The sequence below is a fragment of the Leptonychotes weddellii genome, chromosome 10, assembly GCF_054177405.1.
Source record: "Leptonychotes weddellii isolate Sample4059 chromosome 10, ASM5417740v2, whole genome shotgun sequence".
Classification (NCBI taxonomy): domain Eukaryota; kingdom Metazoa; phylum Chordata; class Mammalia; order Carnivora; family Phocidae; genus Leptonychotes; species Leptonychotes weddellii.
Window position 1 is genome coordinate 102,663,148 of NC_138378.1, and position 25,119 is coordinate 102,688,266.

The following is a 25,119-nucleotide window of genomic DNA, read 5'->3' on the forward strand; positions in this document are numbered from 1 at the left end:
TTACACTCCAATTAGGAAGATATTTAAATCACATTACATAAAAGCCTGTGTAACCTAACCTAATACATCATATGTAGTATATGAACACCTCCAGAAAAGAATCAACTCAATATATGTCAAAGATGTTAAAATTTTATGTTTGAACAGAATGTGTGTTTAAATGTCTCATTGTAAAGGGGGGGGGGGGGGGAAGGAATAAAATGACCAGTCAGGCTTCATATCAATTAGACAACTTTTACTAAATGAGAAAACTACATTTAAAATGTGCTTTAAAACAAAATGGAATTAGAAAAAAAGACATATGCATTTGAAAGAACTTTGCACTGTGCTGAAAATCAAATCTCTTGCAGTAATACAATACGCCAATTCATAAAATGTAAGTTAACAGAATTCTCAATTGAACATTTTCAAAGACAATATTAAGGTCAAGAATTTCACATCAATGGTAGCACATACAGAAGAAGGGCTTTATAAATATGATGTCCATCCCTATGAAGCTTACAAATTTGACAATACTCAATAAAAGCTTTTAGAATCACATCCAAAAGGGTCGCATCCAAAGAATCACAAATCTGTGTCCTGTAAGTTCTCCTTCTAAAATCTTTATGTTGACTTTTCTACTCCTTGTCATTTGTTAATACTAACCCTTTAAAAAAAGAGAACAGGAAAAGAAATGCTGCAATAAACCCTTGATCATGTACAGAAATTATTGCTACTATAGTTCACTACAAAGCATGTCTATATAATATTGTATGAACTTTGATCATGAAAAATCAGAATAAAAATCTTTAGTGACATAAGCCTTACAATCGTATACAACATTCACATGGCAATATTAGACAGTTAAGCACCCAATAACCATAGTTGACAAAAATGTCCCACTGACCAGCATTCATTTAAATACATCCTTCGTACAGAGGGAGGAAAAAAGAGATAGTGTCAGCTTTCCAAGGCTTGTCAAAAAAGGATTCTCATGTTCTGTGGATCTAAAAACAAATAGCAACAAGAACAACAACAACAAAAAACCCCCAAAAAAACCCAAAAAAACAAAACAAAACAAAACAAAACCAATGCAGGTGAGGGTGTTACCAGAAAGTTAAGCATGCCAAAAGGTGTTTCGTGCGAATTAAAACCTAAAGCCAAGGTACCACATAATCACATTACCAACTAGTTGGGTAACACTATATGAGCCTTATCTTAAAGTTAAATGAAATGCTACTGCACAATAGAGCATCAATAAGTTAAAAATTAGAGTGCACAAATCCAAATCAGTGGCAATTTCTGTATAAAGCAAAATATTCACTATCAGCTGTAAAGTTTGCCCAGTCAAACTGTTTGATTCAATCACTGGATTGGACAGTTTGCCTATTTTTAAAAAATATCAATCTCTAAAATTCCTTTTTACTGTAATGAGGCGTAAGTTTTCTTAGTAAGATCAAACAGGTACGTAAGTAAATAAGCAAGGGAAAATAATAGTTGGTGAATGTCTTTAAAGCTCTTCCCACATTTCACTTGTAAAAATGTTCAGGGAAAAAAAAATTAAAATATTTGCCATTATTCTAGCAAAAACAGAACAAAACAAAACAAAACAAGCCCAAAATAATTAAACAACCAAGCAACACTAAAACCACATTACACAGATGGATCATCATGCTTTCATCTGGTTTAACTATCACATCTAGTTTAACTGGGATGCTTTTCAACTTTAAAAACTGTGATACGTGAAGATGTAACTTTAATGGGTAATTTTGAATTTGGATTTAACTTTGCTGAATATTATAACAGAGTATACTTATTACAATACAGTGTAGCACATCTTTCTATTAGAAAAAATTTAAGATCCTTTACCCGTCTCCTTAAGTTAAAGGTGTGACATCATAAAGGGTGTCAAATGGCTGGATGGTTTTACAGTGCACACTTATATATTATGAAGTATGTCCTTAACAAATCTGATGGATTCTTTACAGAATTCCTTTCTTCACCTTTTCTTCGGTGGATTAGCTGTTCGAGGTGGAGTGACAGGACGTCCTGAATTCAGTCCACCATACTGGTACTTAGCTTTCTTTTCAGATGGTTTCAATATCTTAAAGTAAATTATTTAAACAGTGTTATTCTTTCAAGTGCAATAAGTTAAGGAAAACTGTTATAAAAGTGGACTTTTCAAGAAATAACAAATTGTAAATAAAATATTTACATAATTACACAAATTGCAATAAAAATATAGAAAAAACCAGAAAAGTTTCATGAACATTTCTCACATTTAAAGTGTGCATAGATAACTAAATATCTGAATATTGCTATTATTTGTCATTCCGTTAATAATTTAGTAACAAAAGCTCAAGCACACAAATCCTATCAACTACCCAATCCTTTACATAAAAAAAAAAAATTTTTTACTTTAATTACTTTCTTTATTTTGAGAGAGAGAAAGAGAAGGTGTGCACATGGGGGAATTGGGGGAGTGGGTAAAGGGAGAGAGAGAATCTTAAGCAGGCTCCACTCCCAGCGTATCACCATGGAGCCAATGCAGGGCTCAATCTCATGACCCTGAGATCATGAACTGAGGCAAAATCAAGAGTCGGACACTTAAACAACAGCCACCCAGGCACCTCAGGTGAAAAAAAAAGAAAGAGAAGAAAAAGAGAAAGAGAAAGAATTGAACTACCATATCTGTATGGTGAGTGAAGAACACTTAGTTTATGAGTGAAAGATTGAGTTGGCTACACACATAAAAAAATGCTCATCATCAGGGAAATACAAATCAAAACTACACTGTATCACCTCACACCTGTCAGAATGGCTCAGTTTAACACAGGAAACAACAGATGTTGGCGAGGATGTGGAGAAAGGGGATCCCTCTTACACTGCTGGTGGAATGCAAACTGGTGCAGCGACTCTGGTGGTTCCTCCAAAAGTTAAAAATAGAACTACCCTGCAATTCAGCAATTGCACTACTGAATATTTACCCAAAGGATACAAAAAAATACTGATTCAAAGGGATACATGCATCCTGATATTTACAACAGCATTATCAACAATAGCCAAATTATGGAAAGAGACAAATGTCCATCGACTGATGAATGGATAAAGATGTGATACAGATCTACAATGGAGTATTACTCAGCCATAGAAAAGAATGAAATCTTGCCGTTTGCAAAGGCACGGAACTACAGTGCATTATGCCAAGCAAAATAAATCAGTCTGAGAAAGACTAATACCATATGACAGAACAGAGGAACACAGGGGCAAGAAAAAAAAAAGGGAGACAAGCAAACATTAAACCATAAAATAGACTCTTAACTATAGAGAACAAATTGAGGGTTGACTGGGGGAGGTTTGCAGGGGGATAGGTTAAATGGGTGATGGGTATAAGGAGGGCACTTGTTATGATGAGCACTGGGTGTTATATATAAGTGATGAATCACTAAATTGTACTCCTGAAACTAGTATTATGCTGTATGTTAAAGGACCCTACCACTACTTATTTAGACAGTAATTAGTCACAAACTCTTTAATCTTACTTCATGTGTAGATCTCAAAAAATATATATTTATACATTTTACATATCATAAGTCCAACTGTTTAAAATGTACAAGTCGACGATTTTTAAAATACAGAGTTGTACGACCACTGCTATAATCTAATTTTAGAGTTTTTGCCACCCCAAAAGAAATCCTGCTCCCATAAGCAATCACTCCACATTTCCATTCTCTACTACCCGAATAACTCCCTTCAACTCCAAGGAAACACTAATCTTTCTCTATTGATTTGTCTTTTCTGGCTATTTCACATAAATGAAGTCATACAATATGTGGTCTTTTGTGACTGGCTCCTCTCACTGAGATAATGTTTTTGAGGTTCATTCATGTTATAGCACGTATCAGTACTTCATTACTTTTAACTGTCAAACAATATGTCATTTAATGGATATTCCACATTTTGTTTTCATTCTTTAGGTTTCCACGTTTTGGCAATTATAAATAATGCTCCTATGAATATGCATATACCTGTATTTGAGTACCTCCCTTCAATTCTTTTGGGTATACCTATGGTGGAATTGCTGGGCCATATAGAAACTCTATGTTTAACTTTTTGAGGAAGTGCCAGTTTCCAAAAAGCAGCTGCACCATTTTACATTCCCACCATCAATGTATGAAGGTTCCAAATTCTCCACATCCTCACCAATACTTGTTATTGTCTGACTTTTTTTTTTAATTTTTTTTTTTTTTTAAAGATTTTATTTATTTGAGAGAGAGAGAATGAGAGACAGAGAGCATGAGAGGCAGGAGGGTCAGAAGGAGAAGCAGACTCCCTGCCGAGCAGGGAGCCCGATGGTCTGACTTTTTTATTGTATTTATTCTAGTGGGTGTAAATAAAGCTTTAACCTACATTATAGACAGAAAATTTCAATATTTACACAAAAAATGTGTAGAAAAGATATATAAAGTATTTCTTAGAACTATTCAAAGTGTCACAGTGTCTCAATGAAAAAGAAATTAATCCAATTCCATTATGCTAAATGTTGAAGGATAAGGTCTAGTTCCTATGCTTAAATTATAAGTAAGAAGTCACATATTTACCATTCAATTGTACTAGCTAGTAGAAACAGTAAAATACAATAAAAGGAAAGAAGGATGGGAAAGCCCCTTTACATTTAGAGAAAGAGGAATATAGTACATGCACGAGAGGAACATAAAACCCTTTGCAAAAACAAAGCATTGAAGTTGTTTTGTCTGTGAACAAGAATGATTTTAAAGTAGCACACTATAGACAGACTATGGACTCTGAGAAACAAACTGAGGATTCTAGAGGGGAGGGGGGTGGGGGGAATGGGTTAGCCTGGTGATGGGTATTAAAGAGGGCATGTACTGCATGGAGCACTGGGTGTTATACGCAAACAATGAATCATGGAACACTACATCAAAAACTAATGATGTAATGTATGGTGATTAACATAACAACAAAAAAAAAGTAGCACACTATAAAGCCAGAGTTGGTCTATTTCTTGCAAAAGGAAACAAAAGCTAAGTTATTAATTGAATTCACATTCTTTTAGTAGGTTAAGACCCTATTCCAAGAAATGATACAGGAATTTAACAATTTAAACATCTGCATCAAGAATGATTAACTTAGGTTCTCCAAAACTCTAATATTTGATATATACCAAAAAGTCTGGAACCTTTGTGAACGAAAACAGAAATCTCTAACAAATCTGTGATAATCACTTTTTTTTAAAAAAGGTCTTTATTTGAGAAAGTGAGAGACAGATCATGAACAGAGGGGGAGGGGCAGAGAAGAGGGGAAGCAGACTTCCCACAGAGCAGGGAGCCCCACTCGGGGCTTGATCCTAGGACCCCGGGCCATGACCCGAGCTGAAGGCAGACGCCCAACCGACTGAGCCACCCAGGCGTCCCAGATAATCACTTTTGAATAAAACTAATTTATATGTATTTATATCATACCTGAAACGAACACATCAAAGTTTCATCCACACTCATCATTCCACCAGCATTATCAAACTCGCCACAGTAATTTGGGGCTGAAAATAGGGTAACCAATTGTCGTTTAGCAAAAAATTCATATCCATCTTCTACCACCTGTCAAAGGAAAGGTCAAAAGAAAAAACACACTTATTTATAGCTAATTCTCAACTGTCTATATAATTGAGATTAATGTGACAAAGACCTAAAATTTAACACTATTTTGTTTTGGGAGCTTGATTTTTATTTTTAAGCTTGCCTTAGAATATTAAAATTGGTATGCCTTTTCTATAATGGTAAGGATTTAGCTTAAATGAAATAATACACTTGTGATAACTAAAATGTTTAAAAATTACACCATTCTAAGGCTCTCCATATGCTAATAAGTACAGTATCTATAGGAACATTGGACATCAAGTACTTCTTAGATGATGGCATTATATCACAACTATGGAGTCCTTAATTCTTTAATGATTTAACATGATTTCTAGAATCTGTTGCCAATTTCTGAATGATTTAAACAACTTAGGTTTCTCAGCTACAAATCTGAGAAGTAGAAGCAATGACACGTAAATATTTTATATTTATTTATGGTAGGCAAGAATAATTTTTGAAGTCTTTTAGGCATCCTTTGATTAAGCAAAATTATCCTACAATACTTGCTAATAAGAAAGCACCTCCAAAATAATTTATTTTTTATTTATTTAAAGATTTTATTTACGGGGGGGGAGGGACAGAGAGATTAAGCACGCGTGCACAAAGGGGAAGGAGCAGAGCGAGACGGACAAGCAGACTCTGAGCAGAGCCCAATGTGGGGCTTGATCTCAAGACCCTGAGATCATGACCTGAGCTGAAACCAAGAGTTGGACACTTAACCGACTGAGCCACCCAGGCTCCCCCAAAATAATTTACATTTTAAAATAATTCCTACCTTAGTATCAGGTACATGCTCCTACTGTAATCACATCACGGTAGAATTTAGATATTAACCTTTTCTGTCAAGATCTTGGTCACCGTTATCTACTCCAGCTCAGCCATACATAGTGTTTGGCACTCAGTATATCCTTTTAGTTCTTCTTTTTTTTAAGCTTTGAATCCCACCTTTTTTTTTTTTTTTTAAGATTTTATTTATCTATTTGACAGAGAGAGAGCACAAGCAGGGGGAGGGGCAGAGGGAGAAGCAAACTCCCCGCTGAGCAGGGAGCCCGACGTGGGGCTCAATCCCAGGACCCTGGGATCATGACCCAAACCAAAGGCAGATGCTCAATGACTGAGGCACCCAGGTGCCCCATATCATTTTAGTTCTTAGTTTGCTTGTTCACTTGTTCATTCACACATTTACTAAATGAACAGGTTTATTGTAAAAGGATATATTTGTAGTTTGTGGTGTTTCCCAGCATAAGTCTCTTAATTCTAGAGATAATATGTTTGAAAATAAGCAGAATAGGATTTTGGAAGGGTCTGGAAAAAAGATTGTCCAAATCAACGTAGCTCAATAACTTGACTTTTAAAACAAAAACATCGTGCATTTTTGAAATGAGATCAGTGAATGGAAATCTATACCTGAAAAATTTTATATCAGTGGGCATCTTATTAGGAAACTTAGCAACTCTGCACTGTTCCCTAGTAGTAGGCTTATATTAATTAGTTAAATCATTAATACAATATTTGCCAAAACTGCCAAAAGCAAAGGATTTGGGGATGTGACTTCATTTCAATGGAACCAGGAAATTCTGCTAGAAAAAAGGCATGTGACACACAACATGCACAGAAAATGAAAAGCCAGTCATCTTTGCTTATCCACAGGATCAGATAAAGTAGTCAAGGGTCATGGGGAGTAAAGCCCCTCCCCCAAAGAGAGAAGTATTGTGGAATAGCATATACTTAATAAACCGCTTTAACAAAGAAAAAACAAGGAATCTTTAAAAGTATTATACTTAAAATTTCAAATACTTTTAGTACTTTCAAAAGTAGCAAGAAAAAGTTATAAAAATACCTGTCAGTGAATGTATTTCATACCAGTTACATTTTAGAGAACATGAAGACTTGATACATTAAATCATTAAAATAAGCTTTTGTTAATTCATTTATTCAAACACTAAATGCATGCAGTATCTAAGTTTACAAGGCATGGATTTTTAAAAGTCAACAAGTCACAACTTCCTCCCTAAAGAGTATACATTATAGTAGTGGGGGTAGACATTAAGAAAAAAACTAACACAAGTAAACCTAAACTGTATATATGAAGTAGAATTCAATAAACTCTCTTTACTCACCACCCTGGTTCAATAATTACCAGGATTCTGCTACATATGTTTCATTTATCCCTTTCCTTTCTGCCTTTTTTTTTTTTTTTTTTTAAGTAATCTCTACACCAAACGTGGGGCTCGAGCTCACCAGGCTGAGATCAAGAGTCGCATGCTCTGCTGACTGAGCCAGCCAGGTGCCCTTCTGCTGATATGTTTTAAAGCAAATCCTAGACATGTTATCTTACCTCTATATACTTGAGTATGCATTTCTAAAAGAATGGACATCCTTCTTACATAATAATGCTATTATCACAAAGCTAAAACAACGATTCCTTAGTATCTAAGACCCAGTCTATAACTGAATTTTCCCAACTGTCTCAAAAATGTCCTTTAATACTATTGTCATTGGATTCTTATCTAAAATACATAAACATCATATTAAAATGGGATCAAATGTTTCTAGAAAGCTTCAAACACCAAAAAAAAAAAAAAATCTATTAGTTTGAAACATTTCCTCCCAAGAGGGTGAAAAAGGGTTAACAATTTATTAGATTGTTAACTATGAGATTAAGCTATAGGCTTCACCTCTCCTACTTTCCTTGTATAATTAACTTTCTTGGATCTCAGTTTCCTCAAAAATAAAAAAAGCAGATTTGTGTGAAGTTAATATTAAAATATTCAAAAGTTTTATATCATACCTGATGAGCTCGACAAATCAAGTCTAAATCATGACGATTCAGAAATTTACTGACTACATCAGCTCCAAAAGTGAAGGAAACACCACGATCATTTTCTCCCCAGCCTTGCACATCCTTATCTGGGTCAGACCACAGCAAATCACAGAGCAAACCTTTAAAGAATAAAAACATGGCAATGAAAAAACAAAACAAAGTTTATAAAATAAAGTATATCTGTTATCACATTTCTTCTCGTGCCCTCTTACCCTTTAATAAATAGTAACAATCACTTGCTCCCTAGTCTCCCTGCCTACCACATTTAGCCACGTTTGCGAGCCCAACCATATCAATGTAATTTTGCCTGGCTGAAAGTAGCACTTTTCAACTCTTTCCACATACAGGAAACGTGTGTATGGCACACTCTAAGCACACAATGTATGGAAAAGGCTATTCATCTTTTGTACATAGTTTCTCCATACGGATAAGCAATTGACCCAGCAGCATTTCCTGAATTGAGGATACTTACACTACTTCTGGGTGCCAACCTATTCAATTAATCGATTTTATTTATTCCTAAGCCAGTAAGACACTGAAGTTTTTAAATACATCTATATATTTGGTAGGGGTAGTATTTCCACTTAGTATTTTTCTTCAGGATTGTCTTGGTTACTTTCAATCCTTTGTTCTTTCACATATATACTTCCAAATCAGATTGTGTAATTCCGTGAATCCAACTGAGATTTCACTGGAATTGTATTTGACCTAATGATCAATTTGAAGGAAGAAAACATTTTCTGTAAAAGTTTGGAGGATTTAAATGAAATATGGATGAACAAAATCAGAACGGATCCCTGGCTTTAGTTCTGGGCGTATAAGAAAAGAGGTCAGAGCTAAAAATACTTATCTGAGTATCTCCGTCATGCTCATTATTGTATAATCTTAGGAGGGACTCAGACTACCTTGGGAATGTCAAGTGAGAAGACCAGTAAATGAACTCTAAGGAAGCAAACATTAAAATGCAGGCAGAGGAAGGAGAAAGGGGAATGAGCAAAAAATACTGGGAAGGAATAATCAAAACAAAAGGAAGAGATTAGAACAGTAGAGAGCTCCTGAAAGGGGTAAGAATTATCCAGAAGTAGGAAATGGTTAAGATTCAAGTACAATGAATAAGTGGAACAGGACTAAAAACCAAAAAATGTGCCACTTACAATTCTATCAGCAGACCTTAACGAAAGCAGTTTCTTTTTCTTTTTTTTTTTTTTAAGATTTTATTTATTTATTTATTGAGAGAGAGAATGAGAGACAGAGAGCAGGAGAGGGAGGTGGGTCAGAGGGAGAAGCAGACTCCCTGCTGAGCAGGGAGCCCGATGCGGGACTCGATCCCGGGACTCCAGGATCATGACCTGAGCCAAAGGCAGTCACTTAACCAACTGAGCCACCCAGGCGCCCAACGAAAGCAGTTTCTTGATGGATGAGAAGAAAATGGTTAAAAGTCAAACTATAGTGAGATGAAGAGGGGGTGGATGTTGAGATGGTGATATTAAGTACTTTTGTAAGAGTTATAGTGCTAAGGGAAGGAAAAACCAGTGCTAAGGGATGATTTATTTTTAAAATAAGCCAGTTTCAAGACTTTTTTTTTTGTAATTTATAAACTTCATAATATAGGTTCTATCAGGAAAGGAGAACTTTTTGAGTTATGATATAGTTTGTCTTAATAGGGGAATTATCTAAAAAACCTTGTAAAATTGGTGGCGATGTACTCTTAATTTCTATTACTATTTTCTAAGCTCCTGCTATGATGCTTGAAGAAGTCCATCAGCATACAAAACCCACTGGGATAGTCTCAATTTACAAGCTTTTTCTGATTTTCAAAGACTCACAAACTGATTCTTTAGAACACACAAAAACACCAACCCCAACACACCACCAGTGCTCTATAATACTTCTTCCAGTTTGTTTCCACAGGTGAAGCAATGAGCAGGAGGCCAAGATGTTAATCTTTAATTTTAAGGTGACAATAAAACTAGAATGTAGTTACTTTCGGAATTATTTCGGAAATATGACAGTCTGGATGCATATAAAATCAAATAATGGTAACAACAATGTGGCATTTTTCAACCTTAATGGAATCAAGACAAGAATCTCAGAGTCAAGGTTCAACATTTTATAATTAAATTCCTAATGAACAAGCATCTTAATCATTTAGCTGTTTTTAAAAATGTATTAATTTATAAATTAAACTTCTGAAGATTACAGAGAACACCCAGGCTTAAAATGTCCATTTTCAGCATTTCAAAAACTTGCTTCACCTTTGAAAGTGACTTACGTCTGAACTATGTTAACAGAATCTGAAGATGTAATGACTTGAAATATATATTTATATTGTACCTTATTTAAAAAACAGATTTTAAATAAATGGCCCATTATTTTTTTTATTTCTAAATTCCGTTATAGTTAACTTAAAGCGTTGTATTAGTTTCAAGTGTACAATATAGTGATACAACATGCCTTATTATTTAAATACTAGTTTCTATTAGGTTTAGTCAAATATATTCTATAATTATAATCAAAATCTGATTAAATGCATGCTTTTTTACCTTTTGTACTCAACACAAATTGTTACTTGCACAAGTAAGTTATGAGGCAAGTTACTACAATATGCAATGTCAGTGGCTTACTGACAAGAGATCTATACACCTCTTCATAATGGTTGATGTTTAATCATGAGTAGCATTTTGAGTGATATTATCAGGCTTTCAGTACACTGAGCAAAACGATCCAATCATACTTGAAATCAAATAGCCAAATGCATGTTCTTAACAGTTCAATTTCAAGGTTTAGCCATGTTTTGCTTAGGTATTGGTTCATGAATATTTTTTAGTGACTACTTTTTTATAGACTCTTTGGATCTTATGAGTAGAAAATGGAAAGAAAAAAAAAAAAGAGTAGGAGATGTACTTAGTAACCATCTAGTCCAGCCCTACTTATGAATAATCAACTCCCCTTTACAAAATTACCAATAAACAATCCTCTTATCAGTAAGTTATAAGACCTTTGGTTTTTCATTTACATGGTCTTAATATATAAAGGATTTCTAGACCCTATGGCAGTCTAAGCAATCCTCATTTTGAAGATGTTCAAGTTTGTTGAGAACTGATGAGTATGATACATACAGGGTGAGCCTGATTACACAAATAATAATGGGACAATTAATCCAATAACGTAATTTATTAAGAAAAAAAAAGGTCTGGTAGAAACTGACAGGACAGTTTTGCTTATGTTAATGCCCCCCCCCCCTTTTTAAAGTAGGCTCCATGCCCAGAGTGGAGCCCTACTCGTGGCTTGAACTAGGGTGCTGAGATCAAGAGCTGGCTGCTTAACGGACTGTGCCACCAGGTGCCCCTATTAATGCTTTTAATAGTGAGACAGTGTGATATAATAAAAATACATTTGGTCTTTGTTCCCATTCCTGGCACAGAGCTCCTAAAGCCTTTGGAATTTCCTGAGTGACAGGGATATCTTTTGTTATTTATAAGGAGCCCCTTTCCACCACACCTGAGTTTATGCTAATGAAGTGGTTCAGGAGCCCCTAGAGCCCTTCAGGATGGGGCCAGTCAACAGAAAGACCAAACACATGATTAGAGGGTTGGAACTTTCAGCTGTCCCCTCCGTGTGGAGAGGAGGGCTGGAAACTGAGCTCTATGAAAACTCTTGAACTAGACTTGGGAAGCTTCCGGTTGTTGAACATACTGATGCCAAAGAGTATGGAAGCTATTCACCAACCAATGTCCCCTCCCCATACCTTGCCCCATGAAATCTCTTCCATTTGGCAGGTCCTCAGTTGTACATCCCTTTATGATAAGGTGATAAATGTAAGTAAAGCATCTGAGGAGGGAGTTGTGGGAATTTCAGAATTTTGACTGGGCAGTAGTTTGGGTCTCCAGAGAATACCACTTGAGGCTGACAACCTAAGCGGAGGCAGTCTTGTGGAATGGAGTCCTTACTCTGTGGAGTCCTGGCTGACTCCAGGAGTTAGTGTCAGAACTGAATTAAACTGTTAGAAACTCACTTAAGAGTTGGAGAATGGGGTGTGTTGTGGAAAAACGGTGTGTTGTAGAAAAACCACATACACTGAGTGTCAGAAAATGGCACAAAGAAAGGTACTGATATTTTCAGCAAAAGGTGAAATGAAAAGCAGAACAACCTTACTGCATTCAGTTCATAGGTTATCATAGCACTTTATGATATGAATGCCATGATTAGTACACATCTCAGTACATACACTTGCACTCAACTATGAATAATTACCATTTAAAAGCCGAAAGACAAGTTAGGCAACTGTGCCCAGAATTTATTTATAAAATTACATTAGGCTCATTTGTTAATCAACACAGCAATTTATCCTCAACTGGAACTTATTTGCTTTTGTTCTGACTTGCTTCACTTACCCAAGAGTTATTTTGAATCTCTGAAGAGTTAATTTTCATTATTCTTTCACAAATTTTTCACAAAACTCACCATGTATCTCTACGGCTTTCTGAACTCTACAAATTTGAAATATAAAAGATGCAAAAAATAACAGAAAACTACTAGATAATTTTTAAAAAGGCAACTGTATCTTCAGCTAAGAAAGATTATTTTAATTAAAAAACTTATGATTAAATTTTTAAAAAATCCTTAAAAACATTTTTTTTTTAAATTTATTCTTTTTAAGTAGGCTCCACACCCAACTTGGGGTTTGAATTCTTGGCCCTGAGATCAAGAGTCCCATGCTCTAACAACTGAGCCAGCCAGGTGTCCTCCTTTTGACTAATTTTTAACAAGTCTTTGAAGGACATAAGCAATGCTGATATGAATGAGGCCATGATAGGAAGGTAAGGGGAATCAATAACAAGATCTTTTGTGATATATAAGTTTAACAGAACCATACTACGGTTATATATGAAATTTAAAAGTATTGCACCTCAGGAAATAATTAGTGGGAGGTGAAATATATTACTACACTCTAATTAGCTTATTGATGATTAAAAAAGCTCTATTATTTATTACATAAACCAGTCCTAATTCCACTAAATATATAATATAATTAAGTTCAAATATGTAAACATTTTATGTAAGACAACTAATTAAAGTTCGCTATATACACCCAACCTGTATCAGGGACATCAGTGGGTCTCATAATTCTCCGAATCTGCTCCATAGATTGCAGGTCTGGTGATAGTCCTATAAATAAAAGATGAGTCTTACTACTGACATCTAAACAATTTTCACTCAAATAAAGAAGCACTTAATCAAAGTAGATTCACTATGTGAAATTAAACACACTTAAGGTGTTCTTTTTAATGTTATCTTTAATATACTGAGTTATTAAATAGAATCCCACTTTGATGTAATCGAACATTATGATTAGGTATTCTCCACTTTTCCCTACCAGGGTAATGAAATTCCCTTTCATTACAAAAGATTTCTCAAGGAAAGAAATCTTACCACTCTTCTTTCTTTCCAACCATTTCTTGCCCTTCTACAGGAACATATCCAATTTCAATACTTCCTACCACTTCTGTCACTTCTTACTACCCAGTCCTAAATATATTTATTTCCAAGTTTAAATGCCTCATTCTAGCCCATAAGACCTTCCTACATCCCACTCCAATATGCTCATTATTTTCATAAAAGCATAACTGTTGATCAGAAGGATAAGCAAGAAAATACCCTGCAATCTTTAGACTAGTATATAAATATAAGCTAGTATTTCTCTTTTATAGATAAATCCAAGTGCCATCACATACTTCTAATTTCTATTTTTAGCCATACCAATGTGCAAGAGCGACAATTTCCTAAATGTTTAGTATCTACTATAAAATACGTTTCAACTAATATAGTGATTTATGTTCTATCAAGAATAAATCATTTTTTACCTCAGGCCTAGACAAGTACATCTACCTTTTCAACATTTCCCCACTTAATTCTTCCTGCATATTGATAAAAAAATAATTTTCTTACAGTATTTTCATTGAATTATTTCCATGTACAAAAACCCAATATGATAATTAAACCATTCAACAAACTCCTTTGCTCAGTATTCAAATCTCTATAATCTGATATGTATCATTCCCCAACATGTACTTGACATTCTAGTTAGGCCAGTCCTCACACATTCCTTGAACTAGACAACATAAAAAAGACTCTCTCAAATTCTCTTTGCGTCTCCAAAATCCTCTAAAACCCACATTTCCATAAACATTTGCCCAACAATTCTCTCCCTTTCCAGACTTCACAAAAATTACTGTCTCTCCAAGTACTCTGACATAATTAAATTCCTTTCATTACACAGTATGTTTTGAAATACATTTTATCTTTTTCTTTTAAAGATTTATTTTACTTATTTCAGAGAGAGAGAGTGCATGGGGGGGGGGGGGAGAGGGAGAGAAGCAGATTCCCTGCTGAGCACGGAGGCCCACACAGGGCTAGATCCAATGACCCCGAGATCACAACCCAAGCCGAAACCGAGTCAGACGCTCAACCAACTGAGCCACCCAGGCCCCTGAAATATACTTTTGCTTACTTTTTTGGAAATATACATTTTATCAATAGGTTTTTAATTTCTCAAGACAGCCAGATCATACATAATCTATATCTTTTCATGGCACCTAGCCAAGTGCTAGACACATATGTTAGTTTTTCAAATGAACTTTCATATATGCTTATTTAACAAGGCATACAGAAAAACTTATTCTGGGGCACCTGGGTGGCTCAGTTGGTTAAGCGTCTGCCTTCGGCTCAGGTCATGATTCCAGAGTCCTGGGATCGAGCCCTGCATTGGGCTCCCTGCTCCCTGAGCCTGCTTCTCCCTCTCCCTCTGCTCCTCCCCCCCCCGCCGTGCTCTCTCTTGCTCTCTCGCTCGCTCTGTCTCAAATAAATAAAATCTTAAGAAGAATTAACTTATTGTATCAAAAAATTATCTTAAGGATGAAAGTGGACATATTACATATAGCCCAGAACTCTTGGCATATGGGAATAGTAAACCCAATTACATCTGGATTCTGATGAAAGGTATTTAATATAGGCAGGAAAATAATCATGATCCTCTCATTTTTACTGATAGTAGAGGTATCTTTCTGTCAAAACTAAGGCAAAGGGAAGATGTTTTTTCAAACAAAACTATAGTTATCCTCCTTGCATGTGAAATTTAAAGACAAGTACTAAACTAAATTTTCATTTTCATTATTTATAAATAATCATAAATTTCTGGTTACTAAAAGAGATTTTAGCCATGTTTAGAACAGCTCTAATGATTTTTCACACAAGCACTGCTTTGTTTTCCCATAGCATGCATCTTAGTTACTATAGGTCTTTTCTAAACAATAAAGGACAGTAAGAAAAATCCATAAAGCAAATCTATTAGTTTACCTCCATGACAACAAAAAATCTTCTCATCCACAATGGCAGCTATAGGCAGACAATTAAAACAATCGGTGAAGGTCTTCCACAATTTAATATTAAACCTTCGTTTGCCTATGAAAAGAATAAGCAAATAGAATAAATAAACCTATTTTCATTTGTTATCTCATAGCTACAGGATTATGAATAATTTCAATTTTATTCTTTATACAGCACTTTCTTTTTTCTGTAATAAGTATTTCTTGTACACTTTTAAAAACGTAACATTCAGCACCTTCCCGTAAAAGTTAAAAAAAAAAAACCCTCAAAGATTGTGCTATGTATTTTATGGAACAACTATATCAAACACTTTTGTTTTTTAAGATCACTATAATAAAGTAATTTTGAAACAGTCTAATAGACTATTAGTTTATCTTTTCCATTTAACATGCACATTAGTTAAATACTAGCCAAATAAGCTGAAGTGAAAGGGGTGCCCCTGGAGACTGTCCATTTTGACTCTAAGGCACTCAGTAATACAGCATAAATTTACTGCCAAGAAAGGACAATTTCCAAGTGCCTGACTGGTATCCACTTCTGAGTGAATTACAACCTGGCACTACAGCAAGTATAAATAGAGACAAAGGCTATAATTTTCCTTAGTCTAGAATAAAGAGCTACAACAAAGACAATCTCAAGTGTATGTTCACCTTTTTAGAGTTACCTGATTTTCCTGAACTGGGCAATAAGTTGCAACAACTAACCCAGGGGAGGGAGGAAACACACAAGCACTAATTTCCTATGTTTTTATGCCATAACTTGCCTCTCAATGAAAAAGTATAACTCAAAGCAATGTTTAAAAGCTATTCTCACATACATTATTTCATTTGATGTCATTTCTATCCCTGACGATATTCAAGCCCATATTTTATCCTTAAGAATGCACTTCTATTCCTGATACAGCTTTAGAAAAGTGGTTATAGTTAGATGTACTATAATCCACTTACTGTCTGCTAGTCTGATTTAAACAGGTGAAACCACACACTACACCTTAGAAATATGCAATGTAAAATCAAATGTGGCATCATTCCTATTAGAACACAGCTCCATGAGAACAGATTATCTGTCTTCTGCCCTGCTACATTCCTAGTGTTTAAAATAGTGCCTGATATATAACTTCCTCAAACATTAGTCAAATAAATGACTATATATAAACCAAGGAGGTAGGAATTTGAATAGGACTCTACTATATTTAAGGATGGAAAAAAGCAAAAATAGATTCTAATGGAGAATTCAGCACCAAAAAACAATAAATTCAATTTGAAAATCACTGTAATTGGTTCTAAATTATAATCAGCCAAACATATATTCGTACCCATGGTCTAACAAGCGCAAATTCGAATGTAGTAATTTAGTAATAATACTTGGAAAACACTACTACAAAACACAGATCAGGGATTTCTTATTGATGAAAAGGAGTACAGTAAGATACACCAGAGTTGTTAGTATCCTTATCTCTGTAGGTTTATAGGCATAGATTAAAATTCTAGGGGCACCTGGGTGGCTCAGTTGGTTAAGCGACTGCTTTCAGCTCAGGTCATGATCCCAGGGTCCTGGGATCGAGCCCCGCATCGGGCTCCCTGCTCAGCCGGAAACCTGCTTCTCCCTCTCCCACTCCCCCTGCTTGTGTTCCCTCTCACGCTGTCTCTCTCTCTCCCTGTCAATTAAATAAATAAATAAAATATTTTAAAATTCTAATACTAAACTTCAACTTTTAAATAATTTCATACAACTTTTCAATAGTTCTTATGACATAGGGCCAATGAGAATTTCCGTCATATCATTAAGAACGCTGAGAACTAAAATCTTTAAATAGACACTAGAAAACTAGAGGCTATTATCTATAGTGACCTCTGTTTCATGTGGATATTTTACTCTGTAAACTAATTACAAGAGGGCCTTTCAGTTGAGTAATAAGCTGCAGTCAACCTGAAACAACATGACCAAGGAGATCCCACAGAACCAGTTCAATTAGTAACATGTTTCCCAGTTTCAAGGCCCTCTTCCATGAAAGACTCTTCTTGGTCCAATACTTGATAAATTGTATTTTTAAAAAAACTGAATCAAAGGAACTCTTTTGAACCGGAAAATTATCTTAGGGAATATTAGGGAATTTTCCCATTAATAAAAAATAAATTTTTATTTTTACTTACATTCATCATAGAACCCATAAATGCGATTGATGCTAGCACACTCATGGTTTCCTCTTAACAGAAAGAAGTTCTCTGGATATTTGATTTTATAAGCCAATAGCAAACAAATGGTTTCCAAAGACTGCTTTCCTCTGTCCACATAATCTCCTAAGAAAAGATAGTTGGCTTCTGGGGGGAAACCTCCATATTCAAATAATCGCAGTAAATCTGTATACTGTCCATGAATATCTCCTGAAAATAGAAAAAGCCAATTTTAGAACACCTGGTTACTGTGGGAAGCAGCTTCAAACGATTCCCAATGTTTACACCCCTGTGCAATCCTCTCCCTTTGAATGTGGGCTGGAGATGCTAACTTGCTTCTAACAAACAGGATATAGCCAAAGAGGGATGGGCTGTCACTTCTGAGATTAGGTTACAAAAGATCATGACTTCCATTCTGCTTGTACTCTCTTGTCTTCTCTCATTCTTGACGCTGAAGCCAGCTGCCTCATGGAGAAGCACAGGTGGCAAAGAACTGAAGGAGGCCTCTGGCCAACAGCTCATTAGGAACCAAGCCCTTGGTTCATCAGTCCATAACAAATGGAACCCTTTCACCGTTGAGCCCTGAGATGACTGCAGTTCCAGATGACACCTAGATCACAGCCTCGTGAGAGACCCAGAACCAGAGGACACAGTAAGCTGTGCCTGAATTCCTGATGCACAGAAACTGTGAGGTGGTAAATTCATGCTATTTTAAGGCATAAAGTTACAGAGTAATCTGTTACACAACAGATAACTAATACAGTTACCCTTATTAGCTGGTAGTTTAACAAAGGTTACTCTGTTATACCAAAAAGTGAGACAAATAGCCATAATTTAGAAATATTTAGTATAACTAACTTTTATTACCCTCAAATTATTTCTATATCAAAGCATTTTAAAGAGTACCTTAGAGAGAATTGGATTCATTTTAAGATGTTATAAATAACTACATTTGCTTCATTTAGATCACAGAAGAGATTATTTCCACAAAATTTCTTTTTTTTTAAAAAGATTTTATTTTTAAGTAATCTCTACACCCAACATGGGACTTGAACTCACAACCCTAGATCAAGAGTCGCGTGCTCTACTGACTGAGCCAGCCAGGCTCCCATCCACAAAATTTCATGCTACCTCTTACTTAAAGGTGATACACTAAGCTAATTAATGTATTCAACAAACATTTCCTTAGCTAGTACCTTTTATTAGCTAGGTACTGTACCAAGGAGCACCAAGCACATGACTTAAACACAAGAAGAAAGAGAAAAAAAGTATTTAAAGAGCACACCAAGCTGCAGTTTACAAGGTATGAATGTGGATCACTAAGAAACATGCAGGACAATGAAAATTTTTACATATAGAAATAATTCTTGATTGAGTAAAGATGACAATTAAGTCCATAAAAGCTATGTCATAAACACTAATAGCCACTACAAGTTATCAAACCAAAAGCCAGTATGATACAATACTTACCCCACTTCCCACTGTTATGTGAACTATAGAAAAATACTTTCTGTACAACAATTTTTCTGGCTATAACAATGTGATCACTCAACCTATGGTTTTAAGTTTTTGTTTTTGGCCAGAAGCCGCTAGAAGACTTAAAACAAATATAAACTGTAATGCTATATAATCTTCAAAGTAAAATCACAACAAAAGTAGAACACCATGGATACTGCCATACTGACCCCCAAAACTCTATTCTTGTTTTTTTGTAACTGGTGTATCAGAATGCCTATTTTTCCACATCCTTGACAACACTGGATTATCAGTTTTTGACATTTTTTTTTTCCAATGTGACTACAATTTGGGATTTGTTTTTAAACTGCATTTCACTGATTACTAGTGAGGCTGAGGATCTCACGTTTATTGGCCATTTGAATTTCTTCTAAAATCTACCTTTAAAAAAAAAATCTTTCTCTTGTCTTTCTTATTTGTTTCTAAGAAACAATCTTTCATAGCAATCTTTTTATGTGATGTATATCTAACAATCATTTTCTTCTTGTCTCTAACATCATTTTATGAAAGTTTCAATTTTTATATTTTATGTAATCAAACCTTTCAATCTCTCTTAAACACAAATTTTAAATGTTCTCTCTAGATCACCCTCAGTGTAAATAGGGGAGAAAAACTGGTATTCAAAATAGACTTTCCAACTCTACCTATTTACATACCACAAATTTTCAGCGGCGCTTCCAACTCCAAAAGAATAGGCTGGCTGAGAAAGATCTCCCGAGACTTGATACATAAGCCCCGAACTTCTGCTTCAGTCATCTGCACAATCTTTCCTGGACGACATCCTCGTACTGTTAAACAATAAGTAAAATGGTCAGTTTTAAAAAATTTATCTATAAAATAATAATCCTTAAAAAAAAAAAGTCATGCCCATATTTTGAAGATCAGGAGAGTCACAGAGGAAGCAAACTACCAGACACCCTGTTGTGTCCTATGGCTGACAGTAAGATCATTCCAGTGATCTCTGGCTTCCATCTCTATTGTTGCTGGTTCCTAATGATGCTCCTCAAGGCTGCTGCCACAGAAACGCAGTCCACTTTGCTCTCCAGGGGCCAACCTCATAGCCCAAGAGACCCAAACAGTTGCAGGGACAGCACCTCTGAGGACAGCCCACTCTCTCAGCAAAGTCTTACACTTAGGAAAAGGCCAAAATACCATCATTAAGAACCAGTGGTTGGGGTGCCTGGGTGGCTCAGTCATTAAGCATCTGCCTTCCGCTCAGGTCATGATCCCAGGGTCCTGGGATCGAGCCATGCATCGGGCTCTCTGCTCAGCAGGAAGCCTGCTTCTCCCTCTCCCATTCCCCCTGCTTGTGTTCCCTCTCTCGCTGTCTCTCTTTCTGTCAAATAAATAAATAAAATCTTAAAAAAAAAGAACCAGTGGTTATGAAGAAAGGGAAATTAAACAAAAAGTAGCTGTCAGCAGATAAGATTTAGTTTCACACATTTCCTTGGAATATCAGGAGCAGTCCTAAGAATTAACCACCCCCACCTCCATTTTCTGATCAAAACAAATTTAAAATTAAAATTTAAAAGGTACCAGATAGTTATTAAATTTTAATGCATTATTATGTTCACAGTAGGGCATTATATAAAAAACTCTAAAAGCTATTTAGATGGAGGAAAGCCATTTGTCAAATGAATGAGCAATAAAATCCATGAACTAATAAGTAACTTCCGGAATGGAGTGGGGAGGAATGGTACATGAGAAGTTCCTTATTTGCCCTATTGAACTGAACTTGTAATCATTTCCTCTCATCATTATCTTCTCCACTGGCTCTCTCTAAATAGACTGCTAGCTCCCATTTAATCTTAACTGAAAAAGGCATTTAAAAAAAGGAAGCAGAGACTGTATCTCTATATATCCCTACCACTTCCCACTTCCAATTAAGTCCACACATTTCTTCTTAAAAATTGCTATGATTCTTTTGTCAGGTCAAGAGGTTTTTTGTTTTTTTTTTTTTTTTAAAAAAAAGGCCCCCACATGCAAAAGCCATCCATGTATCTATTCCATTAATACAGTAATATCTAAGTAACAGAAGAAACAGAGACATTGCTGAAATGTTCTTTAGCAAACAGGTCAGTTAATAAGATCATCCCTGAAATTCAAAACATGATCAGCAGAACTGTTTTTATTATAAGAACTTTAGCATAGCTTCTGTATGAGTACTAGCTCTCAAATATCAATTACCTACTTCCCATGGATATTTGGATTTTTCTAAGACCAAAATGGGCACCTTACTTTGTACTTTCCATTAAGTATCTACAATACTAGCTTAGATTCAATTTTCCGTAAAATTTTTAACCTTGGCATTAAGTTTTAAAAGCATGGGAAATGATGGTTACAAAATACAGTCCTACCATCAGTGCATCAAGTACCTATCTACTTTTTGGTATACTAAATAGTATTTTTCTCAAAGGATTAAAGATCTCTTGTTGATCTCAGATGACAATTATTCACCTAAAAATAATTATTTAAAGGTAAGAGCAATGGACAAGACAAACAAAATACTTCTGGCTCCTAGAAAAATTTCCACAATTTCTGTTATGATTCTGTAGTAATAAAACACTGTTTAGTTACCAACATTTAGCTGTAACTTGACGACAATCATTATTAAAACTAGTGTGGGTCAATTTGATGTGTCAATTTAAAGTCTAAATTACGGTGGGGAATATTTTATCTCATTATTTGTTTTATTTTCTCTGTAAATTATGTGTTTGTTTAATTTTGACCTCCCAAGTAATTTACACTAAGGTGTACTTTGACTAACATTCTTACAGAGCTAAAAACAATTCAACTTATAAGTCATGCTAATCCACAGAAACTAAAAATTTACCCAAACAAAAACACGCCCCATGAAATTTCATTGATTTTAAGATGCATGTTTTTCCCTAATTAAGATCTTTGAGTTAGGAGATGCTTTACAATCAATAATTTCTTACAATTTTAATTGGCAGTCACTTTTTGCCTCTCAGTGGCATATAAAATAGTAATGCATTTCATAATCAAATCACTTCTAAGAGTTGATGAAATTAGGGAAGCTAAGGGTTTTTCTAAAGGTTAGGCATTTGACAAATGACCGAATTTTAGGAATAAATTAGCTAAATATTTGGGAAAAGATGGTAGCCAGCTAAGGGCAATCCCAGCTGTCTGTCAATTCAAAAGTCCTGTTCCCTTATGTAGTCCCACCAGTAAGTACACCCAAATTTCCAAGAGCATTTCAAATTTCTCCCAGTCATCTGAAAAAAAGGAATAAATCAAGGCAAGCTGTTACAAAGGGGAACTAGATCATTACAATATCCATGAGATTCCAGAATTTGGGTATATGAGTTTAGATACAAGTATCTAGTTGGATTATGAAGATACTATAAATCTGCATAATTCATTAGGTGCAAAGCAATTTCACATCAGTCATCTCATTTAATCTCTTTGATATCCCAAGAATCAGAAAGGGTAGTCATTATTTACACTATACAACAGAGTTAAAAACCTTGCACAAGATCAGGGAGCCCAGGTTTTATAAGACTAGAGGGAGTAAAAAGCAGCAGAGAAAAATTTAGAGTAACTCCAAAACTCTGTCTCCTCTACTACCACAATAATTTTTTTAGTCAAAGGTTTCCAAGAAAAAAATTTCAGCAGGTAATAATTGCAAACCAGGTAAAAACACCATTAGAGCATACTGTTTAGAAAATACTGCAAGGTATCACACATATACAGTACAGTACACTAACATTATGGGCATTTACTCAATAAATCCAGGGCAGGGACGCCTGGGTGGCTCAGTTGGTTAAGTGTCCGCCTTCGGCTCAGGTCATGATCCCAAGGTCCTGGGATTGAGTCCCGCATGAGGCTCCTCGCTCAGCGGGGACCCTGTTTCTCCCCCTGCTTGTGCACTCCATGACAAATAAAATCTTTAAAAAATATATTTTAAAAAGAAAAAGTAATCACCATCCACAGGCAAGATACAGAATACTTCCAGCAGCCCTGAAGGTTCCCTTATACCCTTGACCATACAATAATAATGCCCAAGGTTAGTATTCTTACCTTCTCAGTATGATTAATCTGATCCATTTTTGAATTTTGGATAAATAGAAATATACAGTATATACTCTTTTGCTCATTGAAATCTATCCATTTATTGTGTTCAGCAGCCACCTGAAGTATTGCATTGTATCAAACACCATACTGCATCTACCCATTCTATTAAGTCACTTCCACTTTGGCGCTATTACAAATGCTCATGAATATTTGCATACATTTCTCTTGGGTATATATAAAACATAGGAGAATTGCTGGGTCATAGGGAAGGCTCGGCTTAAGAAGCTGATATAGCGGGGCGCCTGGGTGGCTCAGTCGTTAAGCGTCTGCCTTCGGCTCAGGTCATGATCCCAGGGTCCTGGGATCGAGCCCCGCATCGGGCTCCCTGTTCGGCGGGAAGCCTGCTTCTCCTTCTCCCTCTCCCACTCCCCCTGCTTGTGTTCCCTCTCTTGCTGTGTCTCTGTCAAATAAATCAATAAAATCTTTAAAAAAAAAAAAAAAAAAGAAGCTGATATAGCCAGTTTCCCAAAGTGGTTATACCAATTTATAATCCACCAACAATGTTGCTTCACATCTTTACCAACACTGGGTATTATTAGTCTTAAATTTTAGCCGTTTCATTGGGTGAATGGTAGTATTCAATGAGATTTTAATTTGCTTTACCCTGATAACTAATGTTGAACATCTTTTCATATGCTTAATAGGCCACTTGGAAATCCTTTTTTGTGAAGTTCATTTGGACTGTCTTGTAAAAAACTGATCTGTAGAAATTCTTTATATATATCCCAAATGAATCTTCACGGTGTTTTACATCTTGTTCGAGAAATTTTTGCCTCCTCTAAAGGTATTGCCTTATGTTTCCTTCTAGATTCTTTACTGTTTTCACCTATATTATTTGATAATTCATCTTAATTTTGTGTCTGGTTTGAGGTAAAGGTCAAGTTTCATTTTTACCCACACAGATATCCAACTGATTTAGCACCCTTTTGTAAAGGCCACCTTTTCTCCACAGAATTCCAGGGGTAGTGTTGTAGAAAAATTAGGTGACCATACACAAATGGGTCTATTTCTGGAAATTCCATATAGTCCCATTAACCTGTTTATTTTTACATCAGTACTACACTGTCTTAATTACTGTAGCTTTTTATAAAGTCTTGGTATCTGGTAATACAAGCATTCCAACTTTGTTAAGATTGCCTTTGCTAATCTAGGTCCTTTTACATTTTCAAATATGTTTTAAAATTGGCTTTTCCATTTCCCCACACCCCAACTTGTGAGAGTTTTAATTGGGAATGAGTATAGTCCAGGAAGAATTACCTTAACAATTTTGAGTTTTCCAATCTATAAACATGATCTCTCTCCTTTTATTTAGGTTGTCATTTGTTTCTCTCAGTAATGCTTTGTAGAGTTTATGCGGCACATTTTCATTAAATTGAGGGGGCATTGCTTTGTAAACCTGTTTTCTTATTTCATTTTCCAATTGTTTGATGTTAGTATACAAAAATATCATTGATTTTTGAATACTGACTTTGTTTCCTATTCTAACAGT

At 35.4% G+C, this 25,119-nt stretch overlaps 1 protein-coding gene across 2 annotated transcripts in view; it reads right to left on the bottom strand.

Annotated features, from left to right (window-relative positions):
• Window positions 1-220: 220 nt before the first annotated feature.
• The window catches only part of PPP1CB (protein phosphatase 1 catalytic subunit beta), a 41,132-nt gene continuing 16,233 nt past the window's right edge, over window positions 221-25,119 (bottom strand). For both annotated transcript variants that reach the window (XM_031037182.2, XM_031037184.2), the window contains exons 3-9: window positions 20,192-20,323; window positions 18,000-18,230; window positions 15,817-15,921; window positions 13,558-13,629; window positions 8,428-8,579; window positions 5,463-5,597; window positions 221-2,083 (exon numbers count right to left, since the gene is read on the bottom strand). In XM_031037182.2, the coding sequence (XP_030893042.1) occupies window positions 1,979-2,083; window positions 5,463-5,597; window positions 8,428-8,579; window positions 13,558-13,629; window positions 15,817-15,921; window positions 18,000-18,230; window positions 20,192-20,323 (932 nt within the window). In that variant the 3' untranslated portion in view covers window positions 221-1,978. The remainder of the gene's footprint in view (window positions 2,084-5,462; window positions 5,598-8,427; window positions 8,580-13,557; window positions 13,630-15,816; window positions 15,922-17,999; window positions 18,231-20,191; window positions 20,324-25,119) is intronic.